The 24403-nt window shown below is 46.2% G+C and overlaps 1 protein-coding gene across 3 annotated transcripts in view; it reads right to left on the bottom strand.

The window, feature by feature from the left end:
* Positions 1 to 3897: 3897 nt before the first annotated feature.
* LOC130296225 (bactericidal permeability-increasing protein-like) overlaps positions 3898 to 24403 on the bottom strand; it is a 34025-nt gene continuing 13519 nt past the window's right edge. Inside the window, exons 11-16 of one of the 3 annotated variants that reach the window (XM_056547543.1) lie at positions 24039 to 24209; positions 23898 to 23965; positions 14545 to 14587; positions 9313 to 9373; positions 7820 to 7893; positions 3898 to 4275 (exon numbers count right to left, since the gene is read on the bottom strand). In XM_056547543.1, coding sequence (XP_056403518.1) covers positions 4174 to 4275; positions 7820 to 7893; positions 9313 to 9373; positions 14545 to 14587; positions 23898 to 23965; positions 24039 to 24209 — 519 coding nt within the window. In that variant the 3' untranslated portion in view covers positions 3898 to 4173. Of the gene's footprint in view, positions 4276 to 7819; positions 7894 to 8471; positions 8852 to 9312; positions 9374 to 14544; positions 14588 to 16264; positions 16569 to 23897; positions 23966 to 24038; positions 24210 to 24403 lie in introns of those variants that run through there. The other 2 variants (XM_056547544.1, XM_056547546.1) reach the window with 2 other exon arrangements.

Here is a 24403-nt window from a genome sequence, read left to right as displayed (position 1 = left end):
TGTTTATTATCCCTGTACTATGACATCACTGTGTGTATTATCCCTGTACTGTGATATCATTGTGTGTGTATTATCCTTGTACTGTGACATCACTGTGTATATTATCCCTGTACTGTGACATCACCGCGTATATTATCCTTGTACTCTGACCTCACTGTGTATATTATCCTTGTACTGTGACCTCACTGTGTATATTATCCTTGTACTGTGACCTCACTGTGTATATTAGCCCTGTACTGTGACATCACTGCCTATATTATCCTTGTACTGTGACATCACTGCGTATATTATCCTTGTTCTGTGACATCACTGTGTATTATCCTTGTACTGTGACATCACTGTGTATATTATCCCTGTACTGTGACATCACTGCGTATATTATCCTTGTACTGTGATATCAGTGTGTTTATTATCCCTGTACTGTGACATCACTGTGTGTATTATCCCTGTACTGTGATATCACTGTGTGTGTATTATCCCTGTACTGTAGTGCGAGGATTTTGTTTATTGATGCAAAAAAAATTTATTCTTACAGCATAAGAAATCAAAGAAAATAATAATATAAAGCAAGACGCGTTTCGGGAGTCACAGCTCCCTTTTTCAATTGCAGGTGGTTGCTGTATGGCAAGGTAACAGGTATATGTGTTTAAATACATGAGAAAATGGCGCCAAAACCAGGTGAGCTGGTGACGCCATGTGGGGTGGATGCCGGGGCCAGGTAGGGGCCGGGCATTAAAGACCTAAATAATAAAACATGTTCAAAGAAGGGGCATGAAAACCACATTAAACATGTAAAAAATCATAGGTATAGTCTTTTACAGGAGTATTTGGAAGTTCAAACTGAACCGCGAGAATTGTCCGTTGTGGCGAACAATCAGGAAGCTGCCGGCGTCCGTGGGACCAATCAGGAGGCAGTAGGAGGAGGCTGTCATCGCTGTGCAGGGTTGCTGCTGTGGGGAATGAATGGAGACGAGCCCCTTGAAACTGATTGTCCGCTTGCTGCGAGAGGTGAGGAGGCGGCCAATCAGGAGCGAGCCGTACTATGCTGAGTACAGTTACGATGTCATAGGGGAACATGAGCCGTATGGGGATAAGTCCAAAGAGAGTGGGCGGGGTGCTGATTGGCTGTCCGGGATCTTAGATGAGCCAATCAGAGGGGGGGACATATAAGTCAGGGTTGCAAGTCTTTGTCGCTGGTGGCGGTGGAATAAAGTTCAAAAAAGTTCAAAAACGTTAGCCAATCGCTGTTAGATCAGTCCGGGTGGCGTCCAATCAGAGTGAAGACGTGTATATCCTCTACGGGAGATTCGTAGAGGCGTTGGTGGCAAATCCATTTTGAATAATACGACCAATAGCTGCTGGGCAGGTCCCAGTGGCGACCAATCATGAAGAAGGGTGTGTTGTAGTGCTGTTAAGATGCCGGTGTCAGACTTTATCATCGTCCGGACGGGCTGTCATCTGATCTCGAAGTCCGGAGCACACTCGGAACTTGTCATGGAGGAGCTGGAAACCTGTAAGGGAGTAAGGAGGTAGACGGGGAAGGGAGAGACAGGTGTTCTCTCCCTTCCCCAAAAGGCGGCTTGCTGTCGGCTTGTCCCGCATTGAGGAGGCATCTGGTGCGGCTGTGAGGAGGCATCTGGTACGGACTTGGAAATTGTCATGGAGGAGCTGTAAACCTATAGGGGAGTAAAGAGATAGAAGGGGAGGGGAGAGACAGGTGATTATGGCGGCGGCTTGCTGTCAGCTTGTGCCGCTGTGAGGAGGCATCTGGTGCGGATGTCATTGTGTCATCGGGACGTTTTCGATGTATTCATTCAGACCAGAAGGTGTCAAAGTTTTGAGGGTGAAGTTTTCACGTTTCCTCAGTACTGCGAAGCGGTTGGCTGTGTCAGCCGAGATGTGTTCGATGGGTGTGATGGTGTGACACCTGAAGTCGCTGCTGTGCTTTTCCGCTGCATGCCTGGAGACACTGTGGAGTTGGTACCCCTTGGTGATATTGGATCTGTGCTTGTTAATGCGCTGATTCAATGACTGGATGGTACGCCCGACGTACTGAAGACCACAGGGGCACTCAAGGAGGTAGATCACGTAGGAGGTGCTGCAGTTGATGAAGCTCCTGATGGGGTAAGTGATGTTGGTGATCTTGCAGGTGAACTTGGTGCATTTGTTCGCAATGTTGTTGCAGCATTTGCAGAGGGATTTGCTGCACTTATATGAGTTTACTGGGTGTCAGCATATTCTTGAGAGATTTGTTCTTCCTGAAAGTGATATTAGGTCTGGGTGGCAAAATGTCTTTGAGGAAGGGGTCCAGCAGGAGAGTTTTCCAGTGGTCCTCACGCTGCTGGCCTGCATACCAAACTACCATCACCGGCAAGGAACACGATACCCCCACCTGGGTACCCACCTATACCGGATAAAGACCTACACCGCACCCGGCGCTACCTACGCTTTTTTCCTCCATTTTATTGCTATCCCTGTACTGTGACATCACTGTGTATATTATCCCCCTACTGTGACATCACCGCGTATATTATCCTTGTACTGTGACATCACTGTCTATATTATCCTTGTACTGGGACCTCACTGTGTTTATTATCCCTGTACTGTGACATCACTGTGTATATTATCCCTGTACTGTGACATCACTGTGTATATTATCCCTGTACTGTGACATCACTGTGTATTATCTCTGTACTGTGACATCACTGCATATTATCTCTGTACTGTGATATCACTGTGTGTATTATCCCTGTACTGTGACATCACTGTGTATATTATCCTTGTACTGGGACCTCACTGTGTATATTATCCCTGTACTGTGACATCACTGTGTATTATCCCTGTACTGTGACATCACTGTGTATTATCCCACCTTGTACTGTGACATCACTGCATATTATCTCTGTACTATCACATCACTGTGTATATTATCCCTGTACTGTGACATCACTGTCACATCCAGCTACAAGTAATACATCTTTGCCCATTAAAGGGGTACTCTGCTGATTTTGTAGATTTTGTTCTGAATGCTTGGAGCGGGCAGCGGGGGTCGTTGTGTCACGGCCACGCCCCTTGTGCCACCACCCCCCCTCAATGCAAGTCTATGGGTGGGGGATGTGGTGGATGCCACGCCTCCTACCATAGAGTTGCATTGAGGGACGTGGCATGACATCACGAGGGGCGTGGTGATGATGTCACCACCCCCTGCTGCCCACACCCAGCATTTTAAACAAATACCAGGTATTACACAGAGATCGCAGGGGTCCTGGTTGTGGGACCACCGCAATCAGACATCTTATCCCCTATCCTTTGGATAGGGGATAAGATGTCTACGGGCAGAGTACCCCTTTAAAGGAGTAGTCCAGTGGTGAAAAACGTATCCCCTATCCTAAGGATAGGGGATAAGTTTGAGATCGCGGGGGGTCCGACCGCTGCGGGCCCCCGGCGATCTCTCTGTTCCTTGGGCCAGGCTCTCCGGACAGATAGCGGGTGTCGACCACCGCACGAAGCGGCGGCCGACACGCCTCCTCAATACATCGCTATGGCAGCGCTCCGGCGCTCTGCCATAGAGTTGTCTTGAGGGGGCTTGTTGGCCGCAGCCTCGTGCGGTGGTCGACACGCCCCCTCCCCGCGGGCTGCCGAGGCCCCATACAGAAGATCGCGGGGGGCCCCAGCGGTCGGACCCCCCACGATCTGCAACTTATCCCCTATCCTTAGGATAGGGGATAAGTTGTTCACCACTGGACTACCCCTTTAAGGGGATTTATTTATAGTAATCTTTGAGTACATTCTTTCTAGAATACTATAATGTGCCTCAAAGAGGAAGTTTCTTTATATTATTCATATAATTAATTTATTATGAATTATCTGTAACACAAGAACAGGACAGAAAGTTCCTCCAGATACCAATCCTGTGTAAACTTTATTATTCTGGGTTATACACCATACTTTACACTGCAGCCCTGCTTGTTCATGCTTTGTAGGATTTCAAGGTTTAAAAAGCTGATTCTAACCAGCCAGTATCTTCCCAGCCTGTAATGGCTGATAGCAGAGAACAATAGAAAGAATTGTACAGTAACTTTATTCTTATGATCATATTAGCTGTTCATGGATTCCCCAGTGATATTGATTATCTATTGATTGTACTAATCTCTTAGGGCTGAAAGCTGCCGCTCAGAGCACAATGAAGTGCTCGCTGTAGAGATGATTTTCCGGGTTCATGTAATAGCGAGAGAATGGCGTCACCTGGAGATCAGTCATGAGGACTATATATCCCTGCGGAGAGAATGGAGATCCGGTAAGGATGAGCAAGAACATAGAGGACTAGACATTTACTATGGTAATAGTGTTGCTCAGCCTGGGGATCGAACATATTCAAGTATCTAAGCCTAGTATCTAAGCATATTATCTATGATATCATTTGCTTGGCTGCTGAATCTAGACCTATCGTGTGATACTGTCTACCGAACTACTGTATGTAATCCTATTAAATGTGATACGTCTGCTGTATCTAGGCTTATCATGTGATACTGTTTGCTAAGCCACTGCATATAAACATAATGGGGAGATTTATCAAAGGATTTAGACTGGTTTTTCCCATCTAAATTTGTTGCACAGAAAGTCGCAGTCTAAATATGTGCGACTTTTCTGCGACTTTAGAGGATTCTTTGAACATGATGCTTTCTAGTCTATTTTAGACAAAAAATGCATTGGTGCTGAATTTATCAAAAGTGAGTTTTCAGCGACAAGTTGCATCGGCTGAAAGTACGCCGAAATGTCAGACCATGCTGGAGCAGGTATAAATACATTCTAAAGGATAGATCCCGAAGTCTGCGCACAGAATTTATCAAGAGCCGTGCGCATTTTGATATATAAGGCGCACAATAGACCAGCCCTATGCTCTGTAGTTTGGTCTATATTGATGTGGGACATAGACAGATATTAAATCTCCCCCAATGTGTGTGATACTACCTGCTGTATCTAGGCCTAACATGTGTGACACCATTAGGGATGTAAGAAAAAAATCGATTTACGCGATTATCGCGATTTTTCACTTGCCGATACTGAATCGATTCAAAATATTTTTGAATCGATTCTTTTAGTGATGTGGAATTTGTATCTCCTGAGGCCCGGAACAGCATGTCCCGAGCATCAGGAGATACAAGTTCCACATTTTGTCAGCTGGATCTGACACGGCGTCGCTCTGAGTGTACGGAGCGGGCTCCGACTTGTGCCCACTATGTACTCTGCGGCCCCCGGCTGATTTCAGTAGCCGGGGGCCGCTAATGCATCACCGCCGCTAATATCCAGCATGCGGTGCTCTGCAGTGTGTATGGAGCAGGCTCCTGACTCGTGCCCGCTCCATACTCTGCAGCCCCCGGCTGTTCTCAGTAGCCGGGGGCTGATGCTAATAGCCAGCATTCGGCGATCGCCGCAGCTGGCTATTAACCCTTTAGATCACCGCTGTCAAAGCTGACAGCGGCATCTAAAGGGATCTGTGAATGCTCCCTGGTGGGCTAGTGGGGTGGATCGCCCTCCTGCATCACGATCGCGGGCGATCCACTGTGGAGGTAGCCGGAGGGCTTACCTCTGCTTCCCTGCTCTCCGTGGCTCTGTCATTGATAGAGCCTGGCTGGACCAGGCTATAACAATGGATCGCAGATCAATGGAGACTAGTAAAGTGTATAAAAAAATAAAGTAAAAATAAAGTTTTAATAAAAGTGTAAAAGACATAGTTTTTTTTAGACAGAATCGGGATATATCGTGATGTATCGTCACCTAGACGATATCGGGATATATCGAATCGCCACACTGGTATCGCGATTCAAATTGTATTGCCAAAGTCTTGGCGATTCACACCCCTAGACACCATACTGAGCAGGTGTATCTAAACGTATATGTTTCTGCCCGCTGAGTTGCTGGATGTAATCCTATCACATGTGAAGCTGTCTATTGGGCTGATGTATCTAAGGCTAAGTTTCCACTTGTCTTTTTTTCCTGCGTGTTTTTATTGTGTGAAAAAAACGCTAGAAAAAACGCCAGTGCAATTTCTTGCATCCGACATTTTTTCTGGTGTTTTTTGCATTTGAGTGGAAATTACATTTTTGGCCCCTTTGTCGTTTTTTTCGAAATTTGTTGGGCACCAAAAAAGGATGCAGTAGTGATGGAAAAAAATTATTTAACGAAATTTATATTTTTTATAACGAAATGTTAATACATTTTTAAACAGGGATCAATTTATGTGGACGGGCAGGGCACTAAAAATGTAGCTGACAATAATAAAAATGTAGTGTGTGTGTGTTTTTCACTTTTTTTTTCTTAATTTTTTTAAATATTTTTAAGGTAGTGTTACTACTCTCAGCATGGAACACACTGTTCCTTGATGGGAGTAGTAGTTCCTGTACTAATAGACAGATTGCCCCGGGTGTCACTCCTGACAACCAATGTGATCGTCCATAATATAGCAGAGATGCGGAGCAGCTCTATACAGCACTCGCATCTCTGCTCTGTACTCCAGCCAGTGATGTGAATAGAACATCATTCATTCATATTTTCCGCCCAGAGTGGGGATTGGCCGGATGGCGGCAGCCAATCACCGCTCTCAGAGGGAAATATGAATGGTGATTGGCCGGCCGGACTACAGAGCAGAGATACGAGTGCGGGAGAAAGCCGCTCCGCATCTCAGGGATGAAAGATGAACGCAGTGGGTGTTAGGAGTGACACCCACTGTGATCTGTCCTCAACTGCAGGTACTACTGCTCCCAACATGGAGCACACTCTTCTCCATGCTGGGAGCTGTAGTACCTGCATTAATAGACAGAGCGCAGCGAGTGATACTCCTGACACCTGCTGTGATCCTCCTGTATAATGTATAGATGTGGCCAGCCGCTCTTCTTTGGTCCCCTGCACTGACGTATATATACACACCTATTCATCTTTCCCACAGAGAGTTGCGATTGGCTAAAACCATCTGGCCAATCACAGCTCTCTGCGGGAAATATGAATAGGTGTATATATACGTCAGTGCAGGGGACCATAGAAGAGCAACCGGCCGCATCTATACATTATACAGGAGGATCGCAATGGGTGTCAGAAGGGACACCTGGGGCGATCTGTCAATTAGTATAGATACTACTACTCCCATCATGGTACAGTGCTGGGAGTAGTAGTACTACCTAAAAAATGTAAAAAAAAAAAAAGTGAAAAACACAGACACACTACATTTTAATTATTGTCGGCTACATTTTTAGTGCCCTGCCCGCACACATAAATTGATCCCTGTTTAAAAATTAAGAAAGATAAATTTTGTTAAATACAATTTTTTCCATCACTACTGTATCTTTATATATATATATATATATATATATATATATATATGTGTGTGTATTTTAATGGTACCCTACGAAATTTTATTAAAAAAAGGTATCTCCATCACTTTTTTGGATCGCTATAGTCCAAAAAAGAATAAAAACCGCCTGCAAAAACGCCAAAGTTAAAACCCACATGTTGTTCTTCCATAGGCTAAACATGCTGAGAGTGTGCAAAACCACCAAGGAGCTGAAAAATGCCAAAAGGATTAAAATAAATAAAAAAACACGGCAAACTGAAAAACGCAAAGTGGAAAAAGAATTTAGCAATTTCTCATTGATTTACAGCTAACATCTGGCTGCAGCGTTTTTTGGCTGAAAAAACGACATGCGACAGAATTGTCGTTTTTCTTGGCGTTTAAAAAAAAAAAAAAAGCAACAAAAAGTGGAAACTTAGCCTATCGTGTATGATACCATCTGCTGAACCTGTAACTTGGTGGAGGAATCTTCACCTGCAGTACACGAACGACAGGGTCCTGGAGATGGACCAAAGGTGTTGGCAGTGGGAACATTCTTCTCAGCCGCTCTGTAGACAGATCATAGAGGGCAGTGTCAGAGAGGCTACAGTGTCTATTAAAGAGGTTATCCACCATAAGGTGATTTTAGTGCATACCTGCCAGACAGTAATGGACAAGCTAAATGGCTATGTTGTGGGATTATCATAACACTGCAGCTAGCTTTTTGTGAACTGGTATTTCCTGTTTGGCTTTTCTTTTTTTTGACTACAAATCCCACAATTCCATTTTCCTCCCTCCCACACACCAGCCACCCCACCCATTGAAACATAAATGAGCTGCGTCCATTCAAAAGACCTGTGGTTTTCAATCAGGGTGCCTACAGCAAGATCTCTCTACCACCAAGCGATCGCTCCACCCATTGAAGCAGACAGGCTCCCTGTCATCAGCTGACTAGTGAGTCAGGTCTCGGCCGCATTGCAAGCTGGGAAAAATCTGAGACAACAATCATTTTGTATGCTGGTAAAAATAAATATTGGAGTGAAAACATCACACACACAGGTACAGACACTATATTATGAACTACACTAACTTTACAGCCCCTGTAGCATAGTCAAATAAAAAAAAAATACTGGAATACCCCTTTAAAGAGGTTTCTCACTAACAGTGGATGAAACTTTATATTTTTATATGATACATTGATAAGCTGGGGGCTCCTCACAGAGGGGGTCACCACCATATTACCGTACTTCTCTCTACCCTCACTATGGCTGCGCAAAAGGCACCTGCTCCTTCTACTCCACCATTTCCTTTCTTCCCTTTAGTTACCCAAAAATGACAGACAACAGGTAACTTTCTTAGGTGGACGTGGGGGTCGGCCACAGCTTTATTAACTCCGTTAAATAACAAACCTCCTGTAGGTTGGTAACCAGAGAGGAAGCACACTGCCAGCTGCCGGCATTAGCCGATGGGCAACTCAGCCATCCACCTCCCTTCTTAATAAATTAACTCCTGTACCGCCAGCTGTGACTTAAAGAAAGACAAAACCAATACAGAACACGCCAAAAGCTATCACATTATCACAACTCATAATAAAATACAGTCGTACAAAAGTGTAAACAAAAGTAATATATATATTTTTTTTATAACTAATAATTTTCTCCTTTTTTTTTAACATATATATATATATATATATATATATATATATATATATATATATACACACACACACACATACAGGGGGTTACAACAAAAACACATAAGAAAGAGGGCGGGAGGGTGGGAACACGGGTATATATCTCCTTACTGCCCAATCCCTTCCTGTCTGTGACTCACTCCCCTTTATTAACCCCTGATGATACCCGGCCCTCACAGCTATACATAAAGGGAATGCGGGGAGGGGGGCTGACTACTGTGGGCTGCCACAACACCCCTTCTCACAGTCCATGCCACCTGGCCCTAACACGGCCTGGTGGCACCCAATCACTTACCATTCAGCACTGGGGTCATTATTCTCAGGCCAAGGTTCAGCATTCTCTGCAGATCATCCATCTAATAAAATGCACATGATATATAGATCATATAAGGAACATAAGGAAATTCACACAATGCTATTCCACTTATCACCAGTAGGTGAAGTAAGAGCCTGCCTATTCCTGCATTTGATGTGGACCTCCATGCTTCCCCCTACTATAGTAGTAATGTAGTTTATAATCATTCTGGCCCTGCTGTAATGCAGATCATCATTCCCTGCACTGACCTTCTGCTCAGATTTGGGGGGGGGGGGGCATTCATCATTGTAGGTGTAAGTGAAGTATTTTTCTACACTTTTTTTTCGTGTGCTGGTAATTTGTAGGAGCGCCAAACTTAATAAAATGGTCGCAGAGCATTTGATAAATTTTGTGCAGGTCTCATTTTCAGAAATTTTACTCTTCACATACAACATAAAGCTAAGCTAAGTCTGGGCTGGTGTAGTGTAATTTTCAGTGGTTTTGCGCCTTTTTTGTGATTGCAGAGAGATCATAGAAATGACAAAACAAATGACCTTTGGGAGATTTTATGCATTTAATTTTAAAAAAAGTAGTTTTTAAGAATAAAAATCCTCCAATACAAATTACCTACTTTTTTAAATAATAATAAAAAAAAAAAGTAACATACCATATTTATCAAGGTATACCATGCACCGGCCTATAACACGCACCCTCATTTTACCAAGGATATTTGGGTAAAAAAAGTTTTTTTTACCCAAATATCCTTGGTAAAATGAGGGTGCGTGTGTGCATGTGTATACCCCGATACACTGTTTCTGACCCCGCAGAAGCCCCCAGTAAAGGCAGGGGGAGAGAGGCAGTCACTGCCCGCTTCTCTTCCCCTGCCTTTCCTGAGGTCTAGAGACCTGCTGCCGCCGCTTCTCTCCACCTGGCTATCGGCGCTGCTTCTCTCCCCCTGGCTATCGGCGCCGCTGCCCCATTGCCTCCCCCATCCCCGGTTTTATAGTTACCCGTTGCCAGGGTCGGGTCCGCGCTGCTTCTGGCGTCTCCGATGTCGTTGCTATGCGCTGCGAGGTGCAATGACGAGTGACGTCTTCAACATGACGTCACTTGTCATTGCGTAGCGCATAGCAACGACGCAGGAGACGCCACACCGGAGCCAGAAGCAGCGCGGACCCGACCCCGGCAACAGGTAATTATAAAACTGGGGATGGGGGAGGCAATGGGGCAGCGGCACCGGCAATGGGGCAGCGGCGCTGATAGCCAGGGGGAGAGAAGCGGCGGCAGCAGGTCTCTAGACCTCAGGAAAGGCAGGGGGCTTCTGCAGGGTCAGAAAAACCGGGCATGGGGGAGGCAATGGGGCAGCGGCGCCGACAGTCTCTGGACCCCAGGACAGGCAGGGGCAGAGAAGCCGGCAGCGACGGCAGGTCTCTGGACCTGCAAAAGCCGCTGCAGTTCATTGATTTAAAGTGCCCGCTTTAAATCATTGAACTGCAGCGGCTTATCAGCGTATAACACGCAGATAGACCTTAAGCTAAAAATGTTGGCCTAAAAAATGCGTGTTATACACCAATAAATACGGGAATTGCATTGCGGAAAGCGGAGCAGTCTAAACTACTAGAATACAATGTTATTTATCCGCGATTATTTATTGCAGTTTTGTGGACACCGCAAATCCCAGTAAACATGGAATAAAAAGCTATTAAAAAGGTCCAACTATCCCCAGAGCGGTATCAATAAAAACTACAGCATAACATGCAAAGAACAAAATTGCATACAATTGCATACAGTAAAAGAGAACAAATCTAAATGTAGGGTCACTGTGCGGTAAAAATATGACATGTAATCTTTATTCTGAGAGTCAGTATGATTATAGTAATATTAAAGGAAAATTTATTGTTGGTTTTGCATTGGATTATATTGTAAAATGAAGGGTTCTAATAACAAGTACAATTGGTTATGCAGAAAACAAGACCTCATGCAGCTCTGTTGATGGTAAAATATTTAAAAAAAAAAGCTCTAAGAAGGCGAGAAGGAAAAAAAATGCAGACAATATCTAATTAAAATTACTGCGACAGGAAGGGTTAATTCATGACTTCTTTACTGCTCAAATTCTGCACAATATTGTATTACCAGTGATGGCCAGTAGGTGCCAGGCAATTTATTGAAAAGAATTGTACGTTACTATACAATTGACTCATAAATGGATGGATGGAGATTAGAAGTCATCGTGTCACATTTATTTCCTGAATGTGCTGATAGATAGATTTGAGAAAGTCTTCAGACCCTTTAATTTTCTTCCCATTTTGTTATATTGCGGCCTTGTGCTAAAAAAAAAAAAAAGTTAAGTTTCCCCCATCATTCTGCACTTACTGCCCAATAATGACAAAGTGACAACAGAATTTTAGAATTTTAAACTGTATTAAAAAAGAAAATCTAAAATTTCTCATGGACATAAATATTCAGACCCTTTGATATGACACTTGATATTTAGCTCTGGAGTCTTCTATTTCTCTTGATCATCTCTGAGATGTTTATACACCTTGATTGGAGTCACCTGTGGTAAATTCAGCTGATTGGATGAGATTTGGAAAGACACAGCCCTGTCTGTATAAGGCTTCACAGCTGAAAATACATATTAGAGCAAAAACCAAGCCATGAGGGGAAAAGAACTGCCTGTAGAGTTCAGAGACAGGATTGTGTGGAGGCACAGATCTGAAGAGGAGTACAATTTCTTCCGCACTGAAAGGTTCCAAGAGCAGTGTGGCCTCCATTATTCTTACATGGAAGAAGTTTGAAACAATGAAGACTCTTCCTAGAACTGGTTGTCTCACCACACTAACTAGTCAGGGGAGTAGGACCTTGGTAAGAGAAATGACCAAGAACCCAATAATCACTCAGTCTGAGCTCTAAAGATCCTGTGTGCTGATGGGAAAAACTTCCAGAAGGTCAACCATCACTACAGTGCTACACCAATCTGGGCTTTATGGCAGAGTGGCCAGAAAGAAGCCTCTCCAAAAGCCACGTGGAGTTTGCAAAAAAAAAAAGAAGAAAAAAAGAAGAAAAAAAGGACTCTAAGACTGTAAAAAACAAGATTCTCTGGTCGAATGAAACAAAGACTGAACTTTCTAGCCTCATTGATAAGCATCATGTTTGGAGGACACCAGGCTCTGCTCATCACCTGCCCAATACCATCCCTATAGTCAAGCATAGTGGGGGGCAGTGTCATGCTGTGGAGGTATTTTCCAGTGGCTCGGACAGAGAGACTGGTCAGGGTTGAGGAAAGCTGAATGAAGAAAAGTACAGAGATATTCTTAATTAAAAAAACTAACGCAAAGTGCTCTGGACCTTATACTGGGCCAAAGGTTCACCTTACAAAAATGACCCTAAGCACACAGCAAAGACAACACAAGAGCGGCCTAGAGACAACTCTGTGAATGTCCTTGAGTGGCCCAACCAAAACCCTAACTTGAACCCAATCGAATGTGATAGCCTGGGGGATGTAGGGTATGGGGAGTGTAGCTGTCCGGTTATTAAAGGGTGTTTGTTAACCCTTGCTATTCGTGATGCCAGGATGAGGGCTCCTCAGTAACGCTTTTCCTACCGCCAGCCTTCCCAAGAGCGTTAGGGAGGTAGATAATAGATTGTCCACAACCGGAGAGTTTTCTGAAACAGTATTAACTTTTACTGAAGGTTTTCTGCAAGCTTCAATAATGTAACAGTCTCTAAGCATAACAACGGCTTTCCTTGGAGATTGAAAAAGGTTGGGACTTTAGCATTTAGAGTCTTTTAGTACTATGCGTTGTTCCACTGGATTTAGGAGTTAGTTGCGGTCCAGTAGTCACGCTAGCATTAGCAGGGATTTAGATTTGAACTCACGGTTTTGATTCGAACGTTGCGTAGCACCGTCCGGCATCCATGAGAGCAGCAACCCAAGAGAGCGATAATTGGCTACAGCTCCCTTATATGGGCAGGGGCTGGACTAACGCTAATTAGTCCATACTGATGTCAATCATCATTACAGAGATTTGTGGGTAACACGTGACCCAAGGACCTCCTAAGGTCCTACAACATACCATAGAGGTTACTAGCATGGTCACATGACCGAAAGTCCTGCGACGCTGAACAAGGTAAGTACTATACATTACTATAGAATATATATATAATTATTAAATATTTACATTTATTATTATTAAAGATAGACTTGAGGAGAGGCGACTAGGGGCTTTCCCATCTGAGGAACCCTACCTGAACGTAGTCACTCTGACATTGGGGACCTCTACACTAGGTACGGTATGTAATACGGTACCGGGACACCACACGAACATCTCTGGAGAGACCTGAAAATCTCTTTCACCGGTGGTCCCCATCCAACCTGACAGTTTAAGAGGATCTGGAGAGAAGAATGGCAGAAAATCCCCAAATCCAAGTGTGCAAACCTTGTGGCATCATACACAAAAAGTAGAAGGGATGTTCTGATTACCATTTTTTAAAGACATAGTAAGAATACCAAGGCCATTTTTTTAAGTACTCACCAATACCAATGACCATGCTATTTTAATGTCAAGTGACAACAAGGTGGGTCTAGACTTTTTCATAGTTGAAAGTTGAACATGAGGACCTCACTGACATTGAAATATTTAAGATGTGCCCCTAGTAGTTAGGTAGGGATTCCCCCCTACTAAATAGAAGCCCACAGTAGCTAGGTTGGGAATCCTCCTATTGGACAGAAAAAAACAATAGTTAGAATCTCTCACTTTTTAGGTAGGGAATTCCCTCTTTTTGGTAGAAGCCCTCAGTAGGTAGGTAGACAGGGAAGATAGGCAAGTAGGGAGTTGCCGCTATAAGGTTAAAGCCCCCAGTACGTAGGTAGGAATTCTTACCCTTTTAAGTAGAAACACCCATTAGGTAATGTAGTCAGGAAGGTCAAGGTCAGGCAACCTCATGTTAGGTAGATGCTACCATTAAGTAGTTTCTCCCAATAACATTCTGTTTACACATAGTCACATGGGGTATTAAGTGCAGCATGATGGGGGGGGGGGGGGGGACTTGCCCCTTCCCCAATACATTTTAGCACAAGGCCACAACATAACAAAATATGAAAAATTGAGACCCTCGAGTCTGAAAACATTACGAATGCTAGACAATAAATAGATTAGATAGATAAATAGATAGATATGGAATAAGTTAGATTAGAGAGATAGATTAGATATGAGAGAGAGGATAGCTCACCTTGACAGGGCCCACGCTGGAATGAACCAGTGTCAGTGAAAAACTATGAGAAAAACTGGAGTTAGCTGCCAGGGAATTACACATCACATCTTCACATTCCTTATGTAGACCAGTGGTCTAAAACCTGCAGCTTTTCAGCTAACTACATCTTCCAGCATATGGTGACAGCTGTGGGTTATCAAAGTATCAGAACCTGATGGAACTGATAAGTTTCCCAAGAGCTGGAGAGCACTGAGCACTGTTATCAGACTTATTGGACAGTACTTTGGGTCATACCTGGTATATTCTGCACATTTATCACATGCAGTCCCGGGATAAGCACTGCGTAACAAATGATATCCTCATACCTGCTGAGAAGATCAGATGACTGCAGGGGGTGAGAATAAACAATGTCATGTAATGTATGTATACAGAGACTCTGCAAGCAGAAAAGTGAGTGTAGCTCTGGAGTATACAGGATGTAACTCAGGATCAGTACAGAATAATTAATGTAATGTATAAATTTAAAGTATGTACACAGTTATCCCATCAGCAGAATAGTGAGTACAGCTCTGCAGTATAATACAGGATATAACCTAGGATCAGTACTGGATAAATAATGTAATGTATGTAAACTGTGACTCCACCAGCAGAATAGTGAGTACATCTCTGGAGTATAATACAGGATATAGCTCAGGATCAGTACAGGATAAATAATGTGAAATATGTACACAGTGACCTCACCAGCAGAGTAGTGAGTACAGCTCTGGGGTATAATACAGGATATAACCTAGGATCAGTACTGGATAAATAATGTAATGTATGTAAACTGTGACTCCACCAGCAGAATAGTGAGTACAGCTCTGGAGTATAATACAGGATATAGCTCAGGATCAGTACAGGATAAATAATGTGAAATATGTACACAGTGACCTCACCAGCAGAGTAGTGAGTACAGCTCTGGAGTCTGGCCACTAGAGGGAGCATCTTCCTGTGAGTCTGCTGAGTGTGGAGGAAGTCGTTTGCTGGATTGTTTGGTGTGTGTACGCTCTGAGCTCTGCCGTGTCATCTGTGCCGGACAACGTTCTTCCTTCCCCAGAGGGAGAGCGTGTGTTCAGGCATGAGCGAGTAGAGGAGAACCCCAACACCTGCCCCCCGAATCAGGTCCGCGGGGGGCAGGGGGAGCCAGCGACCAGGTGTGGAGGGACCAGCGTCAGGAAGTGCATCAGAGGTCTCCGGGTTGAGGCGCTCTGCCAGGAGGTGCAGCGATGCATCTCCAGCCACCCCTGAACCCGTAGAGACAAAGAGCAGCCGCAAGGCTGGCCCTGCAAGTTGTGGGACTACAAGTGCAAGAAGTTCCGGAAGCACAGGTACTGTGACAACAAGGCCTGACAATGTGGACTGTGATACTCCTCCTGGGGCAAAGCTAAATGCCCACGGATGTGTGGAGGAGGATTGGGGGATGCCTAGGGCCCGGGAGTCTGGAGTCCCCCATAACTCTCGTGTGGCAGAACACATCCGTGGATATGAGGAAGCAAGGGGCAGCTTGTATAGGCTCCAGGAGGAGGTACGGGAAGCAAAAGCCCTGATGGAAACTGCGGCGAAACGACAGAAAGCTGAGCTGTCAGCCCGGATTAAACAGCTGAAAAATGAAATAAGGATACTGGAGAAGAAGAGAACTTTTATTTTAGAGAACAGCGGGCCATTTAGGGAAAAACTTCTAAATGAAGACCGCTTTCATACAATGGAGAGAGAGAAGCAGAGACGGCTGAGGGGGCTTCAGCCACGGGTGGAGGAGGAAGGAGACGCTGCGGAGGCCGATAATGTTGAGCCAAATCCACCCGGGGGTCTGCAACATCTGACCCCATACAGTGGGCTCCCTGCAGGGCAAGTGGCGATGTCATCTGGCCGTGGCTCTGGCGGTTCGGGGGATGAGAGCAGCACCAGTCACCAGGGAGGGGCGCTGATGGCCCAGATCCAGCTCCTGGAGTCCCCAGGTCGCCTCCAGGACTTCACGTTTGGGGATGAGTTACCAGAGGAGGCACCTGGGGGAAGGAAAAAGAAGCTAAAGAAGACCAAGCTCCAGGAGCAGGTAACATTTGTATATACCCCCCTCCCTGAGCCCCCCGGACTGGCCGCAGGGTCAGCTCACTGTGTGAACCCCATTTCTCAGCCCAGCCTGAGTTCTGCTGTGGACTCAGTGCAGGAGAGTGGGGAGAGTATGGAGTCTAGTGTGGCGGTGAGCTCCATCGCTGTTTGTAGTAACAGTGGTGGAGCAGACAATGTATCGGCTGTGAGGTCGGACAGTGATATTTGCCCAGCGATGGGCATGGATGGCTCTGGCACATTGGGCTGCTCCCTAACGGGAGGGGGGGGGGGGGCGGCTTTGTGCCAGAGTCAGCTGCGGGAGCTCCGGTGGCTCTGAGCGTTGGCACTGCTGTTCCTTTGGAGCAGCGGTGTCATCGTGAAAGAGCTGCTGGGGCCAAGATGTCTTCACCTCCCAGAAAGACTGGACTAAAACCTTTATTTTGTATTGGCGCCGCTTATCCAGAACAGCGGCGCCCAGGAGCAGAAAACTCCAGTACTGATGAGGCGGAGGGTACCAGTAAAAACAGGGCTGGGGCCACTAATAAACAGGCTAGGCAGGCTTCCCGGTCCTTGTATAAAGGACCGGTGACCTGTCCTGTGGTGGTGGCTCCAGCTCTGGTACCCAGTGATGCTGATGGTACACTATCTGCACCAGAACGCACCGGTCCAGCCAGTATGAATGAGGAGGTTAATGTTGGAGTGAATTGTAGTATGGGCTGTAGCACGGGTGGAGGTATGGGGGGCACATCAGCTAAAACAGGCAATAATGGTGTGAGTATGGATTATGTGGAGGAGGATGGTGAAGGGGCACAGATTAGTGGTGGGGATGTAGGGCCTGGTCCAGTTGCACCCCCAGCGGTGGCAGCACCGGTACGCAGCTACGCAAATGTCACCGCTGGGGGGAGGGGGGCACCTTCCTCGTCTTCTGGCTCTGGGGGGGCAATTTGCAGCAGCGTCTCCTGGGGGCCTTAAGGAGAGGGGAGAAATCAATCAATGTAGAGGGTAGGGAGGTTGATCTATCCTTTTGGATAGAAAGACATGGTCTTTCAGCCTTCCGAGAGGAAAGAGGGGGGGATACTGTGTGGTCCCTCCCAACAGCCGGGCCAGGTGGTCTCCGAAGGAATGTGGTCCGGCTGAGGTGGAGAGGCAGTGATACATGTCCTCCAAGATCTAAAGTTGTTGAGCTTCTGCCGAAGTTGGGCTTTAAGGCAGCTGACATCTACGCCTTGATACATCCTTATGGTACCCCTGAGTTCGATATCAGCTTTGTTCGGCCAGAGGGGCTTGAGCTCTTCTGGTCGAATTATGAGCTGGTAAAGAATGAGCCCGGCTGGCGAGACTTTGCCATTCAGGCGGTGTCTCGCCAAAACAATGTCAAGAGAGTGAGCGTTTTAACCCGTAACGAATCACTTTCTTGTATTGACATCATGACGTGGCTAGGTCGGTATGGAGAGGTGGTGGAGGTCCCAAAAAAGAACAGGGATGAATATGGCATCTGGTCAGGGGCCTGGACGTTTATGGTCAAGCTTAAGCTTTCAGGAAACACCGTTACCCATATACCATCTGCGACCTTCCTCGGAAGGGATCGTATCCAGATCTTCTACCAGGGTCAGCCGAAGCTCTGTCACAGATGTGGTGACCCCACACATTTTAGTGCCAATTGCACTGTGCAGAAGTGCACTCTGTGTGGGGAAATAGGCCATCTCGCTGCATCTTGTGCAGAGATTAGGTGTCACCTGTGTGGTGACTTAGGTCACCCATTCAGTCGCTGCCCTCGTTCCTTTGTCAACGCGGTTGTTGCCCCAGTGGGGGTAAGCCATGAGGTGAACTCTGCTGGGGGGATGGCTGGCGGGGATGAAGGGGTGCAGGGGCCAGGGAAGAAAAGTAAGCAGAAGACGCCTGCCCAACTGAGGCGTCTCAAGAAGCGTCAAAGGGATAGGGAGATTCGGTAGTCACAGGAGCATCAGCCAGCTGAGGTGGCTTCTGATCCTGTCCCTGCGACCAGTGTTACTGCTGAGGCCCTGGGGGATAGTGAACTGGATGAGGAGACTGGAAGGATCCACAAAGAGGAGGATACTGTCTCCTCGCTGTCCTCCCATGGTGAGAGCGCGGATGAGGACAGAGGGAGATGGGCAGAAACAAAGCGGGGTACTCGGAGGAATAAGAAAAAGGGAGATTTAAAATCTTCTCCCACCCGCCAGATGCCAAAGGAAGGTACAACTGACCCCCCTCTGATTGGTCTCTCCAACCGGTTCCGAGCCCTCCGCGACATTTTCTCTTCGGAGGAGGAGGCTGGGGGTGAGGTTCCGGATGTTGCGGTGGGGCCCACAGGGGACCCTGAGTCCTCTCTCCCTGGGGAACCTATGTCTTCAGGGGGGGGGGGACTGGCTCAGAGTCAGGGGACGAGGAAAATGTAAATAAAGGGAAAATGGACACATCCATCTCACTAAAAAGGGGTAAACCATCATCTGATGAGGAGGGTGGTGGGGTGGATGGGAAGGATGGTGGGAAAAAGAAAGCTGTCTAACTCAATCACCCTTGATGGCGGCACCCTCTCCGTTGACTCTGGCATCCATTAATGTTGCCAGCATAAAGTCAGATACGGCTCGATTTGCGGCCTATGATTTTTTTGCCCATATTAATGCTGATATTTTATTTTTGCAAGAGACCAGGCTAACAGATATGTCATCTATCTACAAGGCTAAAAGAGAGTGGAGGAATGGGCCCTCCTACTGGTCTCTTGGGGCCGAGCCGTATAGCGGAGTGGCAGTCCTTTTTACCGCAGCGGTAGAATGCCGACGGGTTATCGAGTTAGAAATGGGGAGGTGCCTGATCTTAGATGTCCTCATGAAGGGACAAGAACTTCGCCTTATTAACATCTACGGCCCACAGTCTAAGTGGGACCGGAAGTGTCTCTTTATGAGGATCAAGCCCTATCTTTTTACAAGTCGGCAGGTGGTCTTTGGAGGGGACTTTAATGCTGTCACGAGGCCCCAAGACAGGGGAGGTGCCAGAGACAAGCTGACTTATGATAGCGTCGCCCCAAATAGCATAGCGAGTGAGGCTCGCCTGGTGGATGTCCACATCCGGCACACCCCAGGCCACGCGGGATTCACCTATCATAGGGGTAGTTGTAGGTCTAGGATAGATAGGTTTTATTTAAAGGAGGAGGCCGTCTCTTCAGCAGTGTCTGTTGTTGAGGTGGAGTTCTCCGATCACTGTTTAATTTTGTTTTCTCTGAATGTTACAGAGACCCCCCGGATGGACAGAGGCTATTGGAAGCTGAATTCGTCTCTCTTGGAAGAAGCGGAGATAAGACAGTCCTTTGAGGATTTTCTTTAGAGCCAGGTACCATTGCTGGGCCTTTGTAGCAGTAAGTCAGAGTGGTGGGAGATCTTCAAAAAAAGGGTTGCGAGATTCTTCCGCCAGCTCTCAGGCCTCAGAAGCCTAAACAGGTACCGTTTGTACCAGGGCCTGAGGAAGAAACTTGAGCACCTTGTCTCGACTGGAGGTAGTCGTGATGATATCTCCAGAGTGAAATCCTTGCTGATGAGGTGTCAGTACGATAGGCACGCATCTTTGGTTTTTGAGAGGGATTACGGGAAGTACCGCTCGCCCGACCCTTACAGAAACTGCAAGATGTCAGTGAATAGTAAGGTAGTCTCAGGACTGATTGATAGTACGGGATCCTTGAAAAGGTCCAGATCAGGGATCTTGGAGGTCGTCAGATCCTTTTACTCGCACCTCTTGGGAAGGAAGGATCTAGATCGGGATAAGGTGTCAGCTTTCTTGGCTGAAACCATCCCTGAACTAGGAGTAGACCCCTCTCTTGACGTTTTGACAGAGATGATCCGGGAAGAGGAAGTCAGGATGGCGATTGATGGACTTGCCCTCAAGAAGTCACCCGGTCCAGATGGCTTAACATCTGAGTTCTATAAGACCTTTAAGGACACTTTGGTTCCCCTGTTGACCGAGGTATTTAATGAGTGTCTATCCTCGGGCACTCTGCCAAAGTCAATGAGGAGGTCAGCGCTGATCATCCTGTCAAAGGGTAAAGACCCGTTCCACATTGAGAATTGGCGTCCCATAGCGCTTCTCAATGTGGACCGAAAGATTCTGGCAAAAGTGCTGTTTAACCGGCTGGTGGAGTTTGCACCCCGGCTCCTTTCGGGGGCTCAGCATTGCTCTATTCCGGGCCGCAGTACATTTAGTGCTGTGCTCAGTGTCCGAGAGGCTGTGGAGCAGGGTAGGGCTGGCCACTGGAAGGGGTACTTGCTGTCCTTGGATCAGGCAAAAGCGTTTGATCGGGTTAACCATGAGTACCTCTGGTCTGTTCTTCTGAGATATGGCCTGCCGGGGGGGTTTGTTGATTGGCTTAAGACCTTGTACGCAGGGGCAGAGAGTTTCCCGCTTGTGAATGGTTGGATTGGCCGCTCTTTTGAGGTTGGGTCTGGTGTCCGTCAGGGTTGTCCTTTGATCCCGTTGCTGTACGTGTTTGCAATTGATCCTTTCCTTAGGAGGATTGATTGTGGACCGTTGGTGGGGGTGAGAATGGACCTGGCGGTGCCGGATTTGGCTCTGAGGGCGGTAGCGTATGCTAATGATGTCACCGTGTTTGTCTCCTCACAAGAGGAAGGCCAATGGGTGATGTCAGAGGTGGACCGCTACTCGGAGGCATCCGGGTCCAAGATCAACCGGGATAAGTGCGAGAGTCTCTGGCTGGGAGGGGGAGATCCTAATTTTGATCTCCCGGACGCCCTTCCAGAGCCCCAGGAATCTGCAAAAGTTCTCGGCATCGAATTTGGCCAAGGGGATTACCCCAAACAAAACTGGGACAGCAGGCTTAAGATCGCCGCTCAGAAGGTGGATCAGTGGAAGGGTTGGTCTTTGACCCTCCGGGAAAGGGTTAACCTGATCAAAACATTCCTGCTCCCTTTACTGATATACCTGGGCAGTGTATGCATGTTGCCAGAACCTCTTTGGACCCGGGTCTACAGTGTGTTCTTCCAAATGTTATGGGGGAACAGACTGAACCTAGTGAAGAGGGAGGTTACTTACCGTACAAGGAGACTAGGGGGGTTGTGTATGGTCAACCCTGTGGTTTTCCTAGTGAATACCTTTCTTAAGACCAATATAGCAAACCTCTGGTCAGAGAGGGCTCCTCCGTGGGTATCCTCCTGTAGGGGATGGTTTTGGCCTTTCTTCCAGGAATGGGAGACAGGAGGGCAAGTGAAGGATCTTCGCACACCACACGGGCATCTCCCGGCTTACGCTACCCCGGTTCTGAAGGTTATTCGTCGGTGGGGTCTGGGGATGGGGGAGATTAGGACTCTGTCGAGGAAATTCCTTGACAAGAGGGTCCTGTCTTCTCATTTCCAGAGGCCATTGGCGCTCAAGGACTGCCCAAGTCGGGATCTGGAGGTGGGTTTAGAGCTTTTGAATTCTATCAGGATCCCCTTGAAGTTTTGGGACTTGACTTGGCGCTGCTTCCATGGGAAACTGTGTGTGAGGGACAATCTGAAGTGCAGGAGCTCTGATGACCGGGGATGTCCCCGCGAAGAGTGTGGAGGCATGCTGGAAAGCATGGAGCATTTTCTGCTTCATTGTCCCTTTAACACAGAGGTTTACACCAGGGTGGGCACTTCCATTGGTTGGCCTCGGCTGGCCAGTCTCTCCTATGCGGAATGGGCCTATGGGGCATTCAGAAACCTTGGAGGCTGGGACCGGTGCACTTTATTCCTAGTCAGCTCAGTGGTTAGGTACTACACGTGGAACGCACGGTGTTTAGTGTCGACGCAGCGTAAAATCCTCCCTGTGGATGTGGTGGTTAGGAACATTCTCGGTGACCTGGTGAAGGTGCGTTCTCTGGAGTACGAGAGGCTGGGTGCTGGCAGGGCCTCTCGTCTATGGAGGGGCTCTGCCTTTAAAGTGCCTTAGCCTGTTGTCTCCCCCTGGTGGTGGGCTGATGCTGGCACATTAGTCTTTTTGTTTTGAGCAGTTGGTTTATGGTAATATAGGGCTTGCAGGCGCTGAACTTGAGCTTTAGGGGTTTGTTGTTTGGCTTATAGTGTTATATGTATTTGTTTGTTGTAGTCTATTTGTATACTTGTATATTGTTATATTTTATGTAATGTATATATTGTATATATTGTGTGATGCCACCTGGGGATTGGGTTTAGTTTAGGTTGGGTGGTGGGTTAAAAAGGGGGGAGGGGGTTTGTATGGGACTTTTATATATACAGAAAATCCTGGACTGGTTCATGGACGTCTGGTAACATGTACTGGGGGCATGGGATGCGGGACCAGCTCAGGGCCAAAAAAAAATAAAAATAAAAATAAAAAAAAGTGGTGTTATTTTGTTTGTGTTGGTTTTTATTATTTTGTATATATTATTGTTGTTGTTGTTATTCTTTTGGTATATTACTGGTATTGGGTTTTTGGTATTGCAACTGGGCCAGGAAATTCACATTTAGTATTAGTGTATATTAGTGTATATAGTTTATTAGTATGGTATGGGTATTATGGGTATTATAGGAATATGTCTTTTGTAAATATTGTATATATTTGTTTGTGTGCAGGAATGAGTGTGGGGTGGACCGGTGTTGTATTTTATGCTATGGTGTTGGTTTTATGATCGTTATATTGATATGTTCTGTCGGATATGATATGTTTTATGTTTTGCAATTTTTTTATTGTTATGTTTGAAATTTTAATAAAAGATCTACAGGATATAACTCAGGATCAGTACAGGATAAGTAATGTAATGTATGTACACAGTGAATCCACCAGCAGAATAGTGAGTATAGCTCTGGAGTATAATACAGGATATAACTCAGGATCAGTACAGGATAAGTAATGTAATGTATGTACACAGTGACTCAACCAACAGAATAGTGAGTACAGCTCTGGAGTATAATACAGGATATAACTCAGGATCAGTACAGGACAAGTAATGTAATGTATGTACACAGTGACTCCACTAGCAGAATAGTGAGTACAGCTCTGGAGTATAATACAGGATATAACTCAGGATCAGTACAGGATAAGTAATGTAATGCATGTACACAGTGACTCCACTAGCAGAATAGTGAGTACAGCTCTGCAGTATAATCAGTAATGTAATGGATTCACTAAGCAACTCAGTTTTCAAATGTCTTAGTGGAAATATTCTTGAAGGAAGTAATTCTAGAAAATACAAATTCTTTTGATTTTAAGGAAAAACTGGAAATAATGTGTGTGTGTGTGTGTGTGGGGGGGGGGGTTCTTATGGTTTGTTGGTGACTTACTTTTTTACTGATATGGTTGCTCCCATTGTCTCTTCGGATAAGACCACATTGACCGCTGTAACTGAGTTCTGTGAAGAGAAAATGGGGGTCATAATAGATAAACTGGTAAGATCAGCATCATGTCTTCCAACAGCAACTCACCGCCTGCATCTGAAATATAGGAATTTGTGTCTGGTTTGGGTACGTGACAAAGGCTTGGATGTCTGCAGACACCTGCACGGTTAGGGAATCTGGCTGGCAGCTGACGGTTGGGGCTGATTGGGCCGATACTTCAAGGAGAAGCGGTGGGGAGTCCGGGAAATATCTGGGGAGCTGCAAATAAGGGAATAGAGACATCAGGGAGAGAAAGGAGGTGGTGTTACCCATAGCAACCAATCACATCTCTTGGCTTATCTTTCAGAGGTACTTTGCAGAGTAAATCGAAATAATTATTTCCTCTAAAAACTTTCCCTTTATTATAGTTCACATAAAAAGGCCATCAAGGCCAACAATGAACATGTAATCTA

Source organism: Hyla sarda, chromosome 12, assembly GCF_029499605.1.
Source record: "Hyla sarda isolate aHylSar1 chromosome 12, aHylSar1.hap1, whole genome shotgun sequence".
In the NCBI taxonomy this organism is placed as follows: Eukaryota; Metazoa; Chordata; class Amphibia; order Anura; family Hylidae; genus Hyla; species Hyla sarda.
Note: the sequence above shows the minus strand (reverse complement) of the source record. Positions and strands in the feature narration are given on the sequence as shown.